Here is an 18,784-nt window from a genome sequence, read left to right as displayed (position 1 = left end):
TGGAGTCGGAGTTTATTTTAAGACTAAAAATCTTACTGCTATAACAGTAAACAAAAAACAGTGTTGCCAACACACAGCTTCAGTGGGAAAAAGTACTTAGCAATAGACTTGGTGGGCTGTGGAAAATATTTCTTAGTAGAAGAATAGGAGAGCAAGAACAAGAGACCTCTGGCAACCTATGTGTCCTTGTGTTTTCAGATAACAGGACAGTCATGGAGTCCAAAGAATGGGGACAAAAATTCCCCACTCACATATGTGCATCTCACAGAGCCAATATGCCAACACATACATGGATAAAATGTTGCGTTTGTACACTTATCAATGAAGACTGGTTAATCTGATCCTAATTTAACTTCCAGATTCTATTCCCCTTACATCAACGAAAGTTTCTGTGTAAAACTTCAGTGTTTGTAGGGGAATCAATGGAATCAATGGCAAGCCAGCAATTAAGTTATAAATTAGTCAATGGAAGATGCAAGTTTGGACAGGCTGTGCATTCAAGAACATAAGTCCCTGATGTCACATTCTCATTTGTCAATAGCCACATATAACTTGAAGAAAATGTTAAGAGTCTTTATGCCAGTTGACTGTCTTGGATTTGGTCTTGCACATCCCATTTTTAATGTGATATTTAAAAATAGCAGAGTTGTTTCTGGGAATGACAGAGCAAACTGACTGCCTTCTTCAAGATACTGATTGGGGTATTTTCATCTACAGCTTCAGTCCTTGGCTATAGGCTATTTTTATAGCTTTCTTTGCATCACTACTCAACAGGTTCAAGGTTCTAACACTGACGTTTAAAGCCCTTTATGGTCTGGGCCCAGGATATTTGCATGACCGCCTCTTCCGTTATAACCCCCAGCCGACATTAAGATCTGGAGCCAAGGGACTCCTTATAACCCCTGACCCATAGGAGGCTTCAGTGCAGGCCAGGGCCTTTTTGGTCAAGGCCCCTTCCCAGTGGAACAGTCTTCCAGAGGAGATCAGGGCCCTGCGGGATTTCACAGAGTTCTGCAGGGTCTGTAAAACAGAACTGTTCCGCCAGGCATTTCGCTGAGGCTGATCTCTGACTATCAGTCTCCTGTAGGGCTATGTGTCTCCTTAGCCCATATGTAGGGTTTTTTTTCCATCTGCTTGGTTTTTACAGTTTTTAGTGTAGTCCAGTTTATTGACTTCTGATTTTATGGACTATGGCTATTTTACCTTATTAATTGGGTACTGTTTCATTATTAAATCATGGGCTCTAGTCAAAACATCTTTTATGTATTACACTGTTGATTGTACATCACCCTGAGCAAAACACGGGAGGGGCGATTAACAAATCTAATAAATAAATAAATAAATAAATAAAGTTCCTACATCCAGCAGGAACTGAATCATCTTGTTCAAATGGTCTTCCATCTGCATTAAACACATCAATAGCTTGTTTTCATGGGTGCATGTACGGCTTCTGAGCTGGTTTAGTGTAGTTTTGAAAATGCTTACCTGGCACGTCATCACAATTTTTATGTTTGAAATAAATGATCGTCTTCAAAATCCAAAAGCATATGTGAGCTCTGAAAACCTGCCTCTGCCCATTTGAGTAGTTTAATTTGCTGAGATTCTGATGGCTCCATTGTCACCTTTGATCATTTTGTTCTCTTCATGAGACCAGTCAGCAGAAAATGCAGGAAACTTTTGACCTCTCCTGCTGATAGTGAAACTGTCACATGCAAATGTAGGAAACCTATCTGGGTGCTTTTCCAGAAGTGTTTCAAGTATGCTAACAAGTATTGGAAACCAGAGAGTATAATCTGTGGTATCCAAAGAAAATGTCCACATGCATAACTGCTTAAGTGTATCCACATGCATTTCAAAATTGAACGTACAGACGCTTGCAATATAAGCTGTAAAAGAAATGACTTCAATTTACTTGCAATATTCCAGTACTGCAGCTATGCTGACAGCTTCCCTGCCCCCTTTGGCCATTCTCTGATTGCATCAGCATCAAAAGTGAAAGTGCGCCACGGTGTTTCCAATTGGGCTTGGGTTTGGAGAAAATGTAAGGTAGCAAGAGAGACTTTATGAGTACACCTTGCCCCTTTGATATGGGACCTGCATTTCATGAATAGAGCTTGTTGCTTGCTGTACTTATCGGGCAACTCCCATTGTAGTAGTTTTCCTGCTGCACATACAAGTTAGTCAGTGGTTATTACTGTTTTTTTTAATGTTGCATTTGTAATAATGTCCATCACATGTGACACCATTACAAGAGAAGCAATTTCATCTTGCATTAGTAGAAGTAAAATAGAATGACATTTCTGTTTTGCAACACCTGCTTAATTGTGAGCATGAATTACTGTGAAAGATATCCCACCCTCTCCTTCCTCGAGAGAGCGGGTGACCATTTTTCTTTCCATTGTATTCAGCTATGGATATAAACAACGGCTGAAAATCACTGCATAATTGTAGTCGCATTGATCAATTACAGATTCAGGTAAAGAGCAACTATTTACCCATATGCAAAAATATTGGTTTATGATTTGGCCTAGTGAATGTTTACATCCCAGTGGTAGTGTTTGATGCCTACAGGACCAATTCAGTGGAATCCTTGAATTGTAAGTACTGGAAGATTCTCTTGATCCATGAAAAGAATTGACTGAAATTGACAATGACTGATGGTCTTCAGTGTTCTTGTTAGCAATAGTGATGAACACATAGGAACCAGCCTTCAATGGAAAAACACCTACTTGAATTGTTACACTTCTTGTACTCAGTTTGGGTACTGTTTCAAAAGAAACAGTCCAAAAGAAAGCCACCATGGTTAACAAGAGAGGTTGAGGAAATTATCAGAAAAAAGAAAATGTCTTTTAGAAAATGGAAGTCCAGTTTGGCTGATCAAGAATATGAGAGGGAACACAAATGGTGGCAAAAGAGAAGCAAGTTAGCTGTAAGGGAGGCAAAAAAGGATTATGAGGAACGCATGGCTGTGAACATCAAGACCAGCAACAAACAGTTCTTCAAGTACATCAAAAGCAGGAAGCCAGCAAGGGAAGCGGTAGGCCCGTTAGATGACAAAGGAACAAAGGGTGTGCTAAAAGATGGCAGGGAGATTGCAGAGAAGCTGAATGAATTCTTTGCATCTGTCTTCACCCAAGAGGAGGTGAGGAACATTCCTGCACCTGAACCAAGCTTCTTAGGAGGCGAATCCGAGGAACTAGCCAAGATAGTGGTAGACAAGGAAGAAGTTCTGGCAGCCATTGATAAACTAAATGTTACCAAATCCCCTGGCCCAGATTGCATTCACCCAAGAGTTCTTAAAGAGCTCAAGCATGAAATTGCTGATCTTCTCACTTTAATATGCAACTTATCCCTGAAATCAGGCTCCATCCCTGAAGACTGGAAGATGGCCAATGTCACACCAATCTTTAAGAAAGGATCTAGGGGGCCTGAAATTACAGGCCAGTCAGTTTGACATCTGTTCCTGGTAAATTAGTAGAATCTATCATTAAAGATAAAATTATAAAACATGTAGAAAAGCAAGACCTGCTGAGAAAGAGTCAGCATGGCTTTTGCAGAGGCAAATCCTGTCTTACAAACTTACTAGAGTTCTTTGAGGGTGTAAACAGGCATGTGGACAGGGGTGAACCGGTGGACATTGTCTACTTGGATTTCCAAAAGGCTTTTGACAAAGTTCCTCACCAGAGACTGTTGAGAAAACTCAGCAATGAAGGAATAAGAGGGGAAGTCCTCCTATGGATTAAAAACTGGTTGGGAAACAGGAAACAAAGAGTGGGTGTAAATGGGAAGTTCTCACAATGGAGAGATGTCGTGGAGTGGTGTCCCCAAAGGATCCGCTTTGGGACCAGTGCGCTCTTTAACCTATTCATAAATGACCTGGAAGTAGGGTGGGTAGCTGGTGGCCAAGTTTGAAGATGATACCAAATTATGTAGGGTGGTGAGAACCACAAAGGATTGCGAAGAGCTCCAAGCGGACCTTGATAAATTAGGTGAGTGGGCTCAGAAATGGCAAATGCAGTTCAATGTAGCAAAATGTAAAGTGATGCACATAGGGCAAAAAATCCAAACTTCACATACACGCTACAGGGGGGGTCAGTGCTATCAGTCAAGCAGACCAGGAAAGGGATTTAGGCGTCTTAGTTGATAGTTCCATGGGAATGTCAACTCAATGCATGGCAGCTGTGAAAAAGGCAAACTCTATGCGCTGGGGATCATTAGAAAAGGAACTGAGGAATAAAACTGCAAAGATTGTCATGCACCCCTTATATAGAAGCAGTGGTGCGACCGCAATTTGCCAGGTACTTGTGTCCAGTTCTGGTCGCTTAGCATCTCAAAAGGATATTGAGGAGATAGAAAGAAGTGCAGAGAAGGGCAACAAAAAAAGGATGATTGAGGGACTGGAGCACCTTCCCTATGAGGAGAGGCTGCAGCCAGTTTGGGGACTCTTTAGTTTGGAGAGGAGGCGGCTGAGGGGGATATGGATTGAAGTCCACAAAATTATGCATGTGGGGTAGAAAATGTTGACAGAGAGGTAAATTTTTCTCTCTTTCTCTAGCAATACTTCAGGAAACTCAGGGGGGGCATTCATTGAAAATGCTGGGGAAGAATTCAGGGAATCTAATAAAAGGAAACACTTCTTCACGCAATAGCGTGTGATTGGGTGTTTGGAATATGCTGCCACAGGAGGTGGTGATGGCCACTTAACCTGGATAGCTTTACAAGGGAACTTGGACAGATTTATGGAGTGGTAGAAGTCCATTTATGGCCTACGCAATCTTGATCCTCTTTGATCTACAGGTATTGCAAAATGCCTTAACTAACAGACCAGGATTGACCGGGAGCAACAGCAGCAGAGAAGGCCGATTGGCGTCTCACATCCTGCATGGTAATGAGCTCCCAAAAGGCACCCTGAGGTGGGCCACCTGCTGAAAGTAGCAGAGAGAGCTGGACTAGATGGACTTTGGTCTGATCCAGCTGGCATGTTCTTATGTTCTTATGTTCTTATGTTCAGTTGACATGAAACACTCAATCCAAGATCACACAATTTATCCACTTTTTTTCCTTAGCTAGATTCTGTATCAAAAACGCCCAAAGTAATGGAAATTAATTTTCCCTGTCAAAGAGTGATTCATTCTTTCATAGTTGGATTCTTTCACTCCTTTCACAGTACTGAATCAAATCAATTGAACAATGGATAATTCCATAGTCTGTCCTACGTTTACAACTGATTTGGAAAATCTTGGATAATGGTGCAGTTATGGAGCCTGCTGGGTGACCTTGGGCTTGGAGAGGAAGGGAGGGAGTTTGTAAGCCACTTTGAGAGGCCTTATGGTTGAGAAATGATGATGTTATCCATTCAGTCATTCTCAACCCTTGGCGGCCCAATATGCAAGCTCTTTCCACATTTTTCTATTAAGTACTGCTTCCTTCAGCTGGTTGATGCTCATGCCTATATCAGCTTTTATGGTATCTAGTTAAGAAAATGGTTGAGAAAAGCAGGATATAAATCCAAACTCTTCAAGTACCATTTATCTAAATGTTAATAGTGCTGCTTGAACAAAATTACTAGTGACAGCTTAACTGAAGGAACCTTCACATTTCAGGAATTCATGTTTCTTCACAAAATAACAGCTCTGTATCCTAATCTCATCCCATCTGAGAAGCAATTGACGGCAGAGCCATCTTTGTGTTGCCAACAGCTTCTCAAAGATTGGAATGATTTCACAAGCTGCTTTGTATATGTTGAGTCCAATGACAAATGAAATTAGATATTCCTTCAAATGGATGCTTTTGGTGCCTTTTACTTCAGTCTGTATCCCCATCTCACATATACACAGAGAAACTACTTTGCTACTTTAAACCCAGGTGACACTTTGCTGCATATATATCAGTTATTCCATGTTGGTGGCTTTTTCTTTATGGTTCTATTTATGTTCAGAATTCTAGCATATGTGAGAAAACGTGTGTAACTCTTTTATGGTACTTGGTCCTAATGCCACCAAATCCAATGAGACAAGCTTTTTATGCAGTGCATCGTCACATAGCTGTACAACAAGGCTGTAAATTAGCCCAGTGGCAAAATTTGATATTGATGCCAAAGTTTCCTTCCTCCTTATCACAGAAGAGCACATTTTTAAATATGAGGATCATTATTATATGAGGATGATTTTGAACATGATTTTTTCATTATATTTTTCATTTTATTTTGTAAAAGCTATATATTTGTTGAGATACAATAAGATACTGTAAGTCTCTTAAAGAGACCATAATGACGAAGGGTGATGTTTTTAAGTCTGATAGAATGCCATTTTATATCTAACTTTCTAGCCTCTTGAGTGATATTCTTGGATACTTTGATAATTGCCTCACTAATGAATGACGTACACCATTTCATCATCAAAGCAATCTGTGAGTATGTAAAGTGCCTTCAAGTCACAGCTGAGTTATGGTAACCCTGTAGGGTTTTAAGAAACTATGGTGGCTTGCCATTGCCTGCCTCTGCATCATGACTCTGGGACCCCTTCCGCACATGCAGAATAATGCACATTCAATCCACTTTCATGATGGTTTGCAAGTGGATTTTGCTATTCCACACAGTAAAATCCGGCTTCAAAGTGCATTGAAAGTGGATTGAAAGTGCGCTATTCTGCATGTGCGGAAGGGGCCTGGAATTCCTTCGTGGTCTCTCAAATACAAACTGGGCTGACCCTGCTTAGCCTCTGAGATCTGACAAGATCAGACTAGTCTGGGCCATCGAGGTCAGGGCAAGCAATCCATACTTGACACAAATTTTGGAAGACCTTATACTCTGCAATGGTCGCCAAAGTGATGTCAACTCTTCTGAAATGATGTTCGATTGGTAATTTATTTCAAATATGCAACACATAAAAGTAAAATGGTTTACTAGTACCTACCATTACAAATTAGCTATTTAAAGAGAAGTATAGCATGGGTTTTCAAAGAGGTATCCAGCAACAACTTTTAGGATCCCATTTACCCCTCCCCACTACTTCTATGCCTTTGGACAAAAACATTCTGTGGTGGACACTATATATATCCTGAGAGTTAGTACTGTTTACAGGCACAGAATTTTGCCTATAAATATTTGATATGATATATTTTGGCTACTAGAAGAGGTGAGAAAATTTGTGTCCAATTTTTAGGGGGCGGGGGCTCAATCACAACCATATGTACATATCTGATTATATGAAAACAATAGTGTTGGTTGCCATTAGAGACACATTATGTTCTTCTTATCACAATATATCCTCTCATCTCCAATAGTCACATAGTTTTCAAAGTTCACATAAAGTGGCATCTTAGATCTACGGTCCCCCCCAGGTCTTATTTGCAAGTCTGGTCTCCAATACTCTTTAAGTCAGAATGCACCCAAAGGTGATGGTGAGACCTTGTCTGCCTTGCTTAGGTGGATTCTGCATGGGCCCCGGGAGCGGCAGGGCACCAGTGGATATGACACCAGCACCAGCCTGGGGCCGTTCACACACTTGTGTGTTGATGGCCCTGGCACTGCTGCGGCCCGCAGCGGTGCCCCTGAAGGCATGCCACTTTTTAAAAAAAACCTTGCCTTCTCCTCCCTGCATAGCTCCATCTGGACGAGGAGACACGCCCCCATGGCCCTGGGATCAGGAGGCACGGGCCGTGTCCCCTTGTCTCAACGGAGCTACGCAGGGAGGAGGTAAGTTTTTAAAAAGCAACACACTGGAAAACTGCGCCTTCCACCCAGTGGACGCCGCTGCTTTCCAAAAGAAAACACCACTGTGGGGGGGAAACACCGTTGCGGCTCTGCTCCAGCAGTAGCAGCATGCGAAGTCCTCCCCCACAATGGCATTTTTAGCAGCTGCACGTAATACCATCTCTTTATGGCCCAGTATGAATTCCTGGCTAGTGAAGCGACTGTAGTAGGTTCAATTCCAGGTTGTTGAATACATTCAGCATGGATAGCTGTTCATTTTTATAAGCATTGTCCTAATGAGGTTTAAAGCTGTATAATTCCATGCCAATGTCCATAATAAGACTAGGTTTTTCAAACGATCCAAATGGCTACAACCTGTCTTCCATTTCACTTGAAAAAGCTGGGTTTAGGCTTAAATGAGAAAAAGTTGTATTGCACCAAAGTAATTTGTGACCTCCCTCCCAAAAGTTATGTTATTACTCCATCAATACAGTGACATTGTAGACAGATATACTGCTGCACATTTATGTGACCCGTTCTGTCTAAACTTATTGCAGCAGTGGAATGTGGGCTCTTCTGGACAAGAAAACCTGACCTGGATTATATTTTAGCAGCAACTCACATGACTTGTGACATCAGCATGGGATTTATTTTTAAAGTGAACTCTGAAAAATTTGGCCATATCATGAAATAACTTTTTGTGTGTGAACAGTAACCTTAATATTGATATTGTGTGCCACAACCAGAATGCCTAATTAAATCTTACATCAATGCATACATGTATTCAGTTAAGACTCTTTTAATTGGTTCATTTCAAAGGGATTGTATGGTTTGGGGAAAGAATCACAATGGATTGGATCCACATTCCCATGAATGCAGCTTTCAGAAGTGACTGTCACCTTCTCCTTTCTGTAACTCTGTGCACTCCCCCAAAAGCTGCTTATCCAGAGCTTTCTTGGACACAGAACAGGGAACTGTAGTAGATGAGGAAACAGCACTTACACAAACTCCTGCTGCATTCACTGTGTGTAAGGGAAAACAATTTCTATCCGTTTCCCCTACACACTGCAATTCTTAAGTTCACAGCTATATGACGTAGGTTTTTATAGAACGGGGCACCCAGAATAAGATCCCTTGTGAATGCTCTGTTCCACCTATGGAGCCTTGTACTATGGGTATACTATTTTGCTGAAGTTTCACTACCACTGCACTGAACAGGTGCTTTTATGCAAAGTATTAAAGCAAAATAGATATTATTTTGTGTATTTTAATTTTATTCCATTTATATCCCATTCTCCCCTGGTAAAAGCCAGGCTCAGGGCAGCTTCCAATAAAATGCAACCACTTTCAGAAAATTCAATTCAGTAATTTTACATTTATAAGAAAATTCACTTCGAGTTAAATAATAAATTCACTTCTAATTAAAATTCATCATTTTGTTTTTCCAATTATGTAGCAATGTGATGTTTGGATGTAAAGTTTGGGAGGGATGGAAATAAATGACTGGGGACTATATTGATGGGCGGAGCACAGAATGGGAAAAGATGGGAGGGGAAAGGGAAATGAGAAAGAGAAGAAAGGAAAGGAAAGGAAAGAGGGCAGGGAGAAGGAAGGCCAGATTGCATCTGGACTGTTGCTGTCACTCAGCCATCGGCTTGGTGGAACATCTCTGCCTTACAGGCCCTGCAGAACTACGTAAGCTATAACTGACCCTGCAGGGCCTGGGTCTCATTAGACAGAGAGTTCCACCAGGGCCAGAGCTGGAAAAAGTCCTAGCCCTGATTGACGACAGCCAGATAACTCTGGGACCAGAGATTACCACGAGAGCATAATACCCTCTGGGGTCCCAGACCTTTTGAACTTGAAAGGCCAACACCAGAATCTTGAACCTGACCCTCTATTCAGTCTGGAGCTGGTGGGGTACAGGTTGTATATGTGTTCTCCATGGGGACCCGTGAGGATCACAAGTGACAACATGATAGATTAAGTGATGCAAAATTATACAATGGGGCCAACACACAGCAACCTGTACACAGTAGTGTAGACCACAGTCCCCAATAATTTATCCAAGTAACTTTATGAAGCCTTTTGTAACAGTGCAGCCCTATTGCTTGCATAGAAAAGGCCTCTTGAATCATTCAGTTTTGCATAGTTTGTGGAAAGCCAGGATAGTGGGAGCCTTCCTGGTCTCATCAGGCAGGCCATTCCACCAAGTGGAGGCCACAAAACAGAAGGCAAAGGCCTGAAGCCTTCTGGCTGCTTGAGCCCTAGAACCTTTCAAGTAACCACTGAGGAGATATAACCAATGAAAAAAATTCAATTGTCTTCAATGCAGATTTGCATCCCTCGAAAAAGTCTAAGCCTCAGTCCCATATCAGACATGAAGAATATTATGTTTTTCTGTACAGCTTTCTGTATTGTTTTTGTGGACATCTTAAAGCTGTTTGATGTTCACTGCTGCTTTGGCAACAATAGCTGATACATTTTTAGCACACCTGTACCTGGAACTTAATTCCTTCAGGCACCAATCGCCCAAGACAGTGTAGCTAGCTTTTCCTCTTAACAAACAGTAAAATCCTTTCAAAGGTGATATCCAATTTACTATCCTTATGGAAAGTACATTAACAGAGCACTAGTAATTTTTAACATAATTATGACAGTCCCTGAGAGACTAATTAACAAAAGAACACCTAGCCAAACCTGACTCCCACCCGCCCCAGAAATAAAAAGAAAATCTGGGTCCTGTCTTACAGGCAAGAATAGATCGCAAGTATTTCTTATTAGAAGTTTCCAAGCTTTGCAAGAATAATTTGAAATAGAAAAGCTATTTTACTTTCCTCTGTAGGCAGTAAAATACATTTTCTGTCTATAGAAACAAGATCTAAAAAAAGTTCTGAAATGCAATTATAGATTATGATTAACCTCTATTGAATACCTTCAGCTGGACACTGCTTGTGGGGAAAATTCCACATTAGGAACAGAGAGAGGCTTTTTGACTGCTGTCATTTAGATCCTTGAAAAATAGATCCGATTAAGTGTCCTTCACTATATTTAGCAACAATTGCTACATACTGGCTATTTGTGCAAATGTTATACTGTCTAGAAATGACACAGGTCAAAAGAAACACAGTGTTTCAAAAACAATCACCACTCTCCACTAGCAGAATTGTTAAGCTAACATTTGATATACATAAAATCAAATAATTATATACATAATTTAACCCACTGCTTACCCCACATAAATGAATCATGTAATATCCACAAGCACTGCTAGAGATTTTTATTGTTCAATTAACCATTTATTCCAAATCTCCATTAAAACTTTCAACAAGCAAACTGTAACAATGCCTTGCATGAATACCTCCTGCCTTTCTTAAAAGAGTCTCTGTCCAACAGGGACATCAAGAAATTCCGCCGCCAAGAAGAGGAAGAGTTTGGATTTATATCCCACTTTTCTCTCCTGCAAGAAATCTCAAAGTATCTTACAACCTTCTTTCCTGTCCTCACCCCACAACAGACACCTTGCGTGGTAGGTGGGGTTAAGAGAGTTCTGATAGAACTGTGACTAGCCTAAGGTCATCCAGGCAAGTACCAGTCATACCTTGCAACTATTATACAATAATTTAATTCGTCAATATATTACTACTGGTTAGTAAGCTTCCAAATCTCATTAGTTCATTTCCAAAAGATTAAAACACTTCTTCAAAAATAATCATGCCACTCTCTTGCCATAACAATAAAAGCACAGCATGTCCAGATTTGGAACTTTTTAGGAAGTGTGATTCCCTTGGGGGATGTACCAAAACAAATTACAAGAATGCTCACTGAGAAAAATGGGAAATGTCTGAAGAACCTATGGAAATACTGGGGTCCAGAAATACCAATTAATTTGCATCGGCTCCACTGAAATACATTGAATGTGTGCTTTGCTGTCAAATCACAACTGACTTATGTTGCCTGCCTCTGCATCATGCCCATAGTATTCCTTAAAGGTCTCCAATCGAAAAACTTGCCAGGGTAGACACTGAGGGTGTGTCACACGCCCAAGGTCACCCAGCAGGTTTCCATTGCAGAATGAGATTTGAACCTGGGTTTCCCAGATCTGACACCTTAACCACTACACCATTCTGGCTCTCTTACTGAAAAACGTTACAGCACACAAAAGTTGCAAAGGAATTATAGAATGGATTTCAAGAATCCTGTTCTGGGGACTGGAATAACAGCTTCGTCCGCCAGTAGAATGGCAATCCCTCAGACCAGGTAAACTGATCTGCGATTGAAGCCAATGCTCCATTGTTTCTCCCCAGAGTGGAGTGATGGTCTCTGGGACTGGATGGAAAGTTACCAAAGTCAGCCCTGGGACTATATACTGCTCAGGGCCTGGAATAACAGACCCCCACATTAGAATGACCACTTATTAAGATTGTCATTCCACTCTGGTCACTGTTATCCCAGTCTCTAAATGTCCCATTTTCAGGGACTCTCATTCCACTCTGGGGGTTGCCATTTCAGTCCCAAAGCCAGATTTCTCTAAACCCTTCCCACATTTTCACTGCAACTTCTTTCCACTGTAATATATTTCAATAGAGTCCACACACATCAGTTGGCATTCCTGGCTCCCATTCGACCCAACTGGCACTCCTGTCACCCCTTCCACTTACATAGCTCTCTGGGTAGCCTATATAGCCCTGGCGAGATGGTTTTGGGCGCAACTCTGTGCAAACTAGATCTAGAGCAAACTTTCCCTTAGCATAAATTGGGAAGTTGGGCCAAGGAACACAGGAACTTTCCCGATCCTATGGGGGTCCAGTTAGTTCCGACCGGACTGGCTACAGGAAGGGGCTGCACTACGGCCAGTCAGCGGCGTCCTCATCTCAGCGTCCGAAAGGCGTCAGAATCCTGGCGAGGATGGAACGCAGATGGAACTCAGGCGGAAGCAAGAGGGGTTCTTTGGAACGCCAAGGCGCGAACGTTTGCTGGCGCCCAGGTAGCCCCTCCCTCTCCCCTGCTGTTTCCCCTACACTTCGGCCCCGCCTCATTAGGCGCGGGGGGGGGGGGAAGGAAGAGAGATGGAGGGGGCCGTGGACGGCGTGATGCTGGGAAGAGGAAGCGGGGCAACGCTGCCAGGCGGCGACGGCGGCGCCTCGCGGGGTCACGAACTCTGACCTTTCGCGAGAAAAAAAGGCGCCCCCCCCCCCGTTCTGACCCCACCAGAAACAAACAATAACAGACGGCCGCTCCGCCCCCTCGCGGGACACGTTTAACCCCTTCCTCGCCGCCGGGGGAGGGGGGCCAATTCAGGCCGCCGCCGGGGGGGTCTGGCGCCAAATCCCGAGGTAGGTTCAGTCTTAGCCCTTCCTCGTTGTGTGGGGCAGCGCTTGTCTGGCGGTCGGTCGGGCGGTCGCCGGGTTCAGTGGCTGGGTCTCGAGTCGGATAGCGGCGCGTCCGGGCGGGTGTGGCGTCTGGGTTTCCTGGCGAAGGGCGCTGGGTGCGGCGAGTTCCCCGGGGCGTGGGTATCAGAGGGCTGCCGGCCGTGCCGATGCGAGGCAAAGCCAGCAGCGAGAGAGGAAGGAAGGAAGATGGAGTCTGAGCGGGCGGAGGCGGCGGCTTGAACCCGACCCTTTTACCTTTGCCACCGGGAGGGCGGAGGGGAGGGGGCGGCGGGTATTTTGCATACGGGGCAGCCCGGCGCCATCTTAGGGGCCGTTTTCCCCCCTCACTTGACAGTTATGGCCAACCGCTTTTCACGTTCTGAGGAGAACAAGGGACGGAAGGTTTAAAAAGAGGAGGAGGTCGGGGAGGCTAATGGCGGAACTGAAGGACTTGGCCGCCGGCCAACTCCGCCATCTTGAGCCTCCAGCGCCTTTTTTTCTCTCTCACACACTCCCCCTTTTCCCTGTTGGGGGGCGGGACGAAAGAGTGAAGGGCGTCCCAGTTTACCAATCAACATTACGGAACTGGAGGGTGGGTTTCTGTGGTTTGTGAAAAGAGCTGATTGGTTGCAGGAAACGTCTATTTAATGTCAAGCTTCATTAAAGGGGACGAGTTTCTCATCACATTTTTCTTGTCAGTTGCTGGTTACATTCATCCATTATAGTCTTAAGTGGTCAGAAATGCACACAATTCCAGAAGCAGATCAACAGTATCTTTATATAAGGTCGAGCCAAAGCTATTCAATAAAAAAACCCCACTCAAATTAAGGCATGTGGTAGTACTACCATCAGATGAAACAGCTTTTGATAGCTAATTGGTGACAGAATGCACCCTGTACATTTATTTGCATGTATCTGATGTGTTTTAACAGTATCTCTTTAATTTGCACTTTGGGGACTCTCTTGGAATAAAATTTTTCTAAGCATTTTACACATGCGCTCTCCAGAGGCTTTCTATTAGCCAACATTGTAAATCCCTGCCTCTCAAGGTTGTCCCTAGTTCTCTTGGAAATGAGGAAGGGATCCCTCTAGTCACATTGAGGAGATTTTCACACGGTTGCCGGTCTAGGTTGTTCTTGCAATTTGAAAGATATCTTTGGATGCATGTCCTTTATAACAGGATTTTACTAATGTTAATTTGTTAGTCTTTAAACATTACATGATGTATTTTAGTACATTCATAGCAGCTTACAAAAATCACAACCAGTTTTGAACATCTGTCCTGTAAACTAAAATATCCAGCCTCCATGAAGCCCAAAAGAACACTACAGTCATCGGAACACTAAAATAGGAACAATCAGGGTACAATTGTCCTCGGGAAAAATGCTCCAAACAGTCTTCTGGCAAAAGTGTACTGAAAAAGTCAAAAGAACTGCCTGACAAATTTTTCTAAACCTTTCTGGAAAGGTTGCCTTGCATACCTCATGTGGTAAGCCATGCCAAGGAGATATGGCAACTCCTTGGCATGGCTCTTATAGATATGGCAACTCTTTGTCAAAGCTCTTATAGAAAAATGTACCTCTTGAAAAAAAAGTCCATCTAGTAAGCAGGTGGTAAGTGGACTGAAGAGTTGCTTTAGCATGCAAAAAGTCATGGTCAAACCTAACTAGTTCCACTTGTGAACTACATATGCACCCCTCAGATGGTTTCACACCAAGTGTTAAATCAGGCTAGATTGTCTACTTTTACATGCATGTGGCAGGCATACTGGAGTTCTGTAACAGAAAGGGTTAAAGTAGAAAATTAGAAAACTTTTGTGGTAGTGAATTTAAATGTGTCTTCATACAAAGCATCCACAGACACGATAGCACCTGAGTTAATTGAAATGAAAGCCCATGTTTTGACTCCCTCTCTATCCTCTCTGCACTCTACAATTGCAGACATTTTCCTAGTTTCTTTATCGAGAGAAATGATGTCCAAGGACTTTTGCAACTCCACGTGCCTGTGAGCACTATTCTGAATGTAAACTAATTACATAACTACCATGTAGAAGTTCACATATCCACTTATGTTTAAATCATTCAGAGTTATGAGAAGATACCACCAAATCCAGTTTTGCAGCTTCTTTTGCTAAATATTTCTTTCATTCGTAGGCCACCGTCTACTGTAGCAAACAGTAAATATAGAAATACAAGGCTGTTTTATCCCCCTGAATTAGACAAAGGTTATCACTAAGCTTTGTCTATTTTTTGAAATAAGCAATGCTATTGTCTAAGCAGAAGTCCTAACATTAGTACTGAACTATAATTGTTCCTCTTGGCTTCTCTGGCACTCTCAGAGGGGAAAGGAAGGCCTTGTACTGTCACTTTGCATCAAGCTTGCAGAAGCATTCAGAATCTCTGATCATGTCTGAGTGTTTCCTAGCCTAGCACAAAGTGAGAGGCTGTTCTCCTGCCTCTGTTCATGCTGGTAGAAGTATGCATAGGATCTGTCTTACTAGCCTGGCACACTCAAACAATTCTTCCCTCCCTCTCTGCAGTGAATGGTAAACTTGGAGGAGAGCCTCTCCCAAATATGGTTGCCACAATTTCTGGTCCCAGTGGCAATTTTGTGATTTCATTTGACACTAAAGCTGTTTTTATTAAATAAGTGCTTTTAAAAAAAAAACAACCAATTTTACAGTTGTAGTGTAATAGACACCATTTTCTTACCAAAATACAGCACAGTGTTCCCTACTGGCATAAAACTATCATATGTATTTAATTGTCTTTGGTAATAAAATGGCAAAAATCTTAATTTTTCTGTGCATAACAAAGTAATTGGCATCCCTCCAAACAGGTTCTCTAATGATTGCCCTTCACCATGACAACCAGTATGGACGTTCTGGCTCAGCAGATAGTGGAAACACAGCAGGTGGCTGAGGTGAGTGATGGATGATATTATAGCAACTCAGCCTTGAGTTTTAAAAGGCAAATATCACTTTCTAATGTTGTTTACATCTGATCTGGTAGAAGTCATTCATAATATGCTTTATTACACAAGAAAGAAAGCTATTTTCAGTCTTAAAGTTACATACCACAGTTCATCTGTATGTAATAAAACATCCGTTGGAAGAATGGGGTGTGTGCTTTCTTCTACCCTCTAATTGCAGTTTACAGCAAGCTGCTAAGTAAGAAGGATTGAAATGCATTTAATTCTCCAGATGTGTTGCACATCTTTCTTGGTCATAGCAGCAGCCTACCTTTGCAAGTGGTTGCATGTATGAAACAAAGCTTTCGACTTCCCCTCTTCCCCCATTATTGAATTGACAGCAACAGTTCGATCTCAGAACCAAAAACATGCAAGCAGGCCTGTTTACTGTCATCCTTGTGGTATGAACTAATCAATGGTTTTTAGAGTACAGTAATCTCATAACAGCCACAGACACATTTTGGGTTCATAGAGGAATGTTCCAAAACCTTTTGATTCTGAATACTTGTGGACATATAAATACACGGGAGCTCTTGAGAGAGTCTGTTTGTTGCTGTTGCGTCAGTGCAACCCTAAGCAGAGTTGCATCATTTTGAGCCCATTTTAGAAGGGTGTAACTCTGCTTAGAGTTGCATGATGTATGTGTCAGTGCCACAGCTGTCAGTGAGGAGTAGATGCACACCATCTCTCTAGAACATGTGCTCTTAAGTTCAGCAGGGTAGGTTTGCTAGCTCTTGGGGCATATTTGGGGGAAGGAGAGATTTGGGGAGGGGAGAAATTTCAGTGGGGTATAGTGCTGTAGGATTCACCATCCAAAGAGCTTTTTTAAAAATGGGAACTGATCTCTGTCTCTTGGAGACCAGTTGTAATTCTGGGGGATCTCCAGTTGCCACCTGGAGATTGGCAACCCTAAAACAGGGTTCAGTCTTGTACAGTCTTCTTTTTCATATGAATATTCGATTATTAGTTAAGATTGGTATATATTGCCTTAGGCCTACCTTCAAGTTGTAGATTCTTTTGTAATTGTAGTTCAATATCTCTTAATTATACTAGAGTTGTGTCTTTGTCCCATGAGTCTCTTGGTCTCAGTTAGACTACAACATTATTACAAATTGCTTTAAGAGGGCCACTCAGTAACATCCTACTTCCTGAGGTACAAGTACAGTATGTAACAAGAGTTTGGAATGAGGTTGGTTTTACTAAGAACACAATCCAAATTGCCACAGTAGAGCTGTGCTGGAGCCCACAACTTTTAGAGAATATTTTTTAATGTTTTATTATTTATTTGTTTGATGATTATCCACTCTTTCCAAACTGGAGTGACTCAGGGCAGCTAACAGCATTTAAACTATACAGTTCAAATGAATACCCTATACAGACGTGTAGGTGAACATTTAAAATCCTGAACACTCCCATGAGACTAATAGCAGTAATGGGGAGAGCAATCACCGAGAGGATGAAAAAGGAGGGGGAGGAAAAACCAAGGGAAAGAAAGGAGGAGGGAAAAGAAGGTACAGGACAGAAGGAGGAGGCCAGCTAAAGCGGAACTGTTGCTGTGCTCAACCACAATCCCAGTGGAACAGTCTCGCAGGACTGCAAAACTGAACCAGGTCCCGCAGGGCCCAGGTCTCATTTGATAAAGTATTCCAAGACAGCCAGACACTTTTTGGGCAAGGGACTGCTAGTTAAATTGTTGCTAGCTGAGCGTAAAACTCTTAGGGGAGAACATCAAGAAAGGTGGTCCAACACATGATGATCCCAGACAGTTTAGGGCTTTTAATCTAGGCATATCTCATAAGTGCTTGCCACCTCAATTACTTGCCAGATATTCCAAAATGAGGTCATAAACTGGTGCCATATGTAAGGCTCTGCAACCTGCCTTTTGCACGGTATTGGAATTCCAAAGTTTTCTATAAAGTAAAACTGGCTAACTAAAATATAGAATTTGCTAAGATTCTTTAACAGCCTTTCAAAGATCTAGGGCTTTAATAAAGATAAACGTTTGGTCTCCAGTAATATATAGTTTGTCCAGGGACTGCACCCCTGGACTCCCGCCCCGACCAGAAGAAGCCCTAGGAGGAAGGCGTACCCATCCCATTTGAGCACACACAGGGCGGCGGGCGGCGGCGGACAGTCCTGGAGATGCGAGGCAGCTCACAGGGAGCAACCCTGTCCTCGGCCACCGGCTGCCAGGGCTCCAAAGGCCATGCAGTGGCAGAAGAGGCCTAGAATATGTCGAGCCACGCCCAGGCAAAGCCTGATGCCATGCCAAAAGCCCAGGCCCTCAGCAAGGGGCTCGACACTGCAGAAAATAACAGGAGAACAAACTCGGGCAAACAGGCAAGGAGGTGGTTGGCAGTGATGGCTGGCAGGTGGAGGTGAACAAGTGGCAGTAAATGGAAGAATAGTGAATGGTGGCAGTACTGATGGGCAGGTGGAGGAAAAAGGCCGAGACAGCAGGTGAGAATGGAAGAGAAGAGAAAGCAGCACTATTGACCTGAAGTATACTAGAGCCAGCAAGTGGATGAAATCTGCGCTTCTTTCACGTTCGAGTGGTACTACCAGTAATTTTCTCAAATAAAGGCTAGATTCCTATAAAACTGTGCATCAAGTGTTTACATGCTTGATTAATGCTGAAAACTAAATTGCACAGAATGATTTATTTATGAATATAGAACATTTGTATCAAACTGGTCCCACCCGAAAAGGGTCCCAGGGCCACTAATGAGAAATTAAAATTTCGAAATTA

At 42.6% G+C, this 18,784-nt stretch overlaps 1 protein-coding gene across 3 annotated transcripts in view; it reads left to right on the top strand.

The window, feature by feature from the left end:
* Window positions 1–12,602: 12,602 nt before the first annotated feature.
* NR2C2 (nuclear receptor subfamily 2 group C member 2) overlaps window positions 12,603–18,784 on the top strand; it is a 43,652-nt gene continuing 37,470 nt past the window's right edge. For all 3 annotated transcript variants that reach the window (XR_007243791.1, XM_048487987.1, XM_048487988.1), the window contains exons 1-2: window positions 12,603–13,029; window positions 15,904–15,987. Coding sequence is in view for 2 of the 3 variants with exons in the window: in XM_048487987.1 (XP_048343944.1) it covers window positions 15,928–15,987 (60 nt within the window). In the remaining variant the exon portion in view is untranslated. The remainder of the gene's footprint in view (window positions 13,030–15,903; window positions 15,988–18,784) is intronic.

This window comes from Sphaerodactylus townsendi, linkage group LG03, assembly GCF_021028975.2.
Source record: "Sphaerodactylus townsendi isolate TG3544 linkage group LG03, MPM_Stown_v2.3, whole genome shotgun sequence".
Lineage (NCBI taxonomy): Eukaryota > Metazoa > Chordata > Lepidosauria > Squamata > Sphaerodactylidae > Sphaerodactylus > Sphaerodactylus townsendi.
The sequence above is the reverse complement of the archived record's forward strand: the minus strand, read 5'-3'. Positions and strand labels throughout refer to the sequence as shown.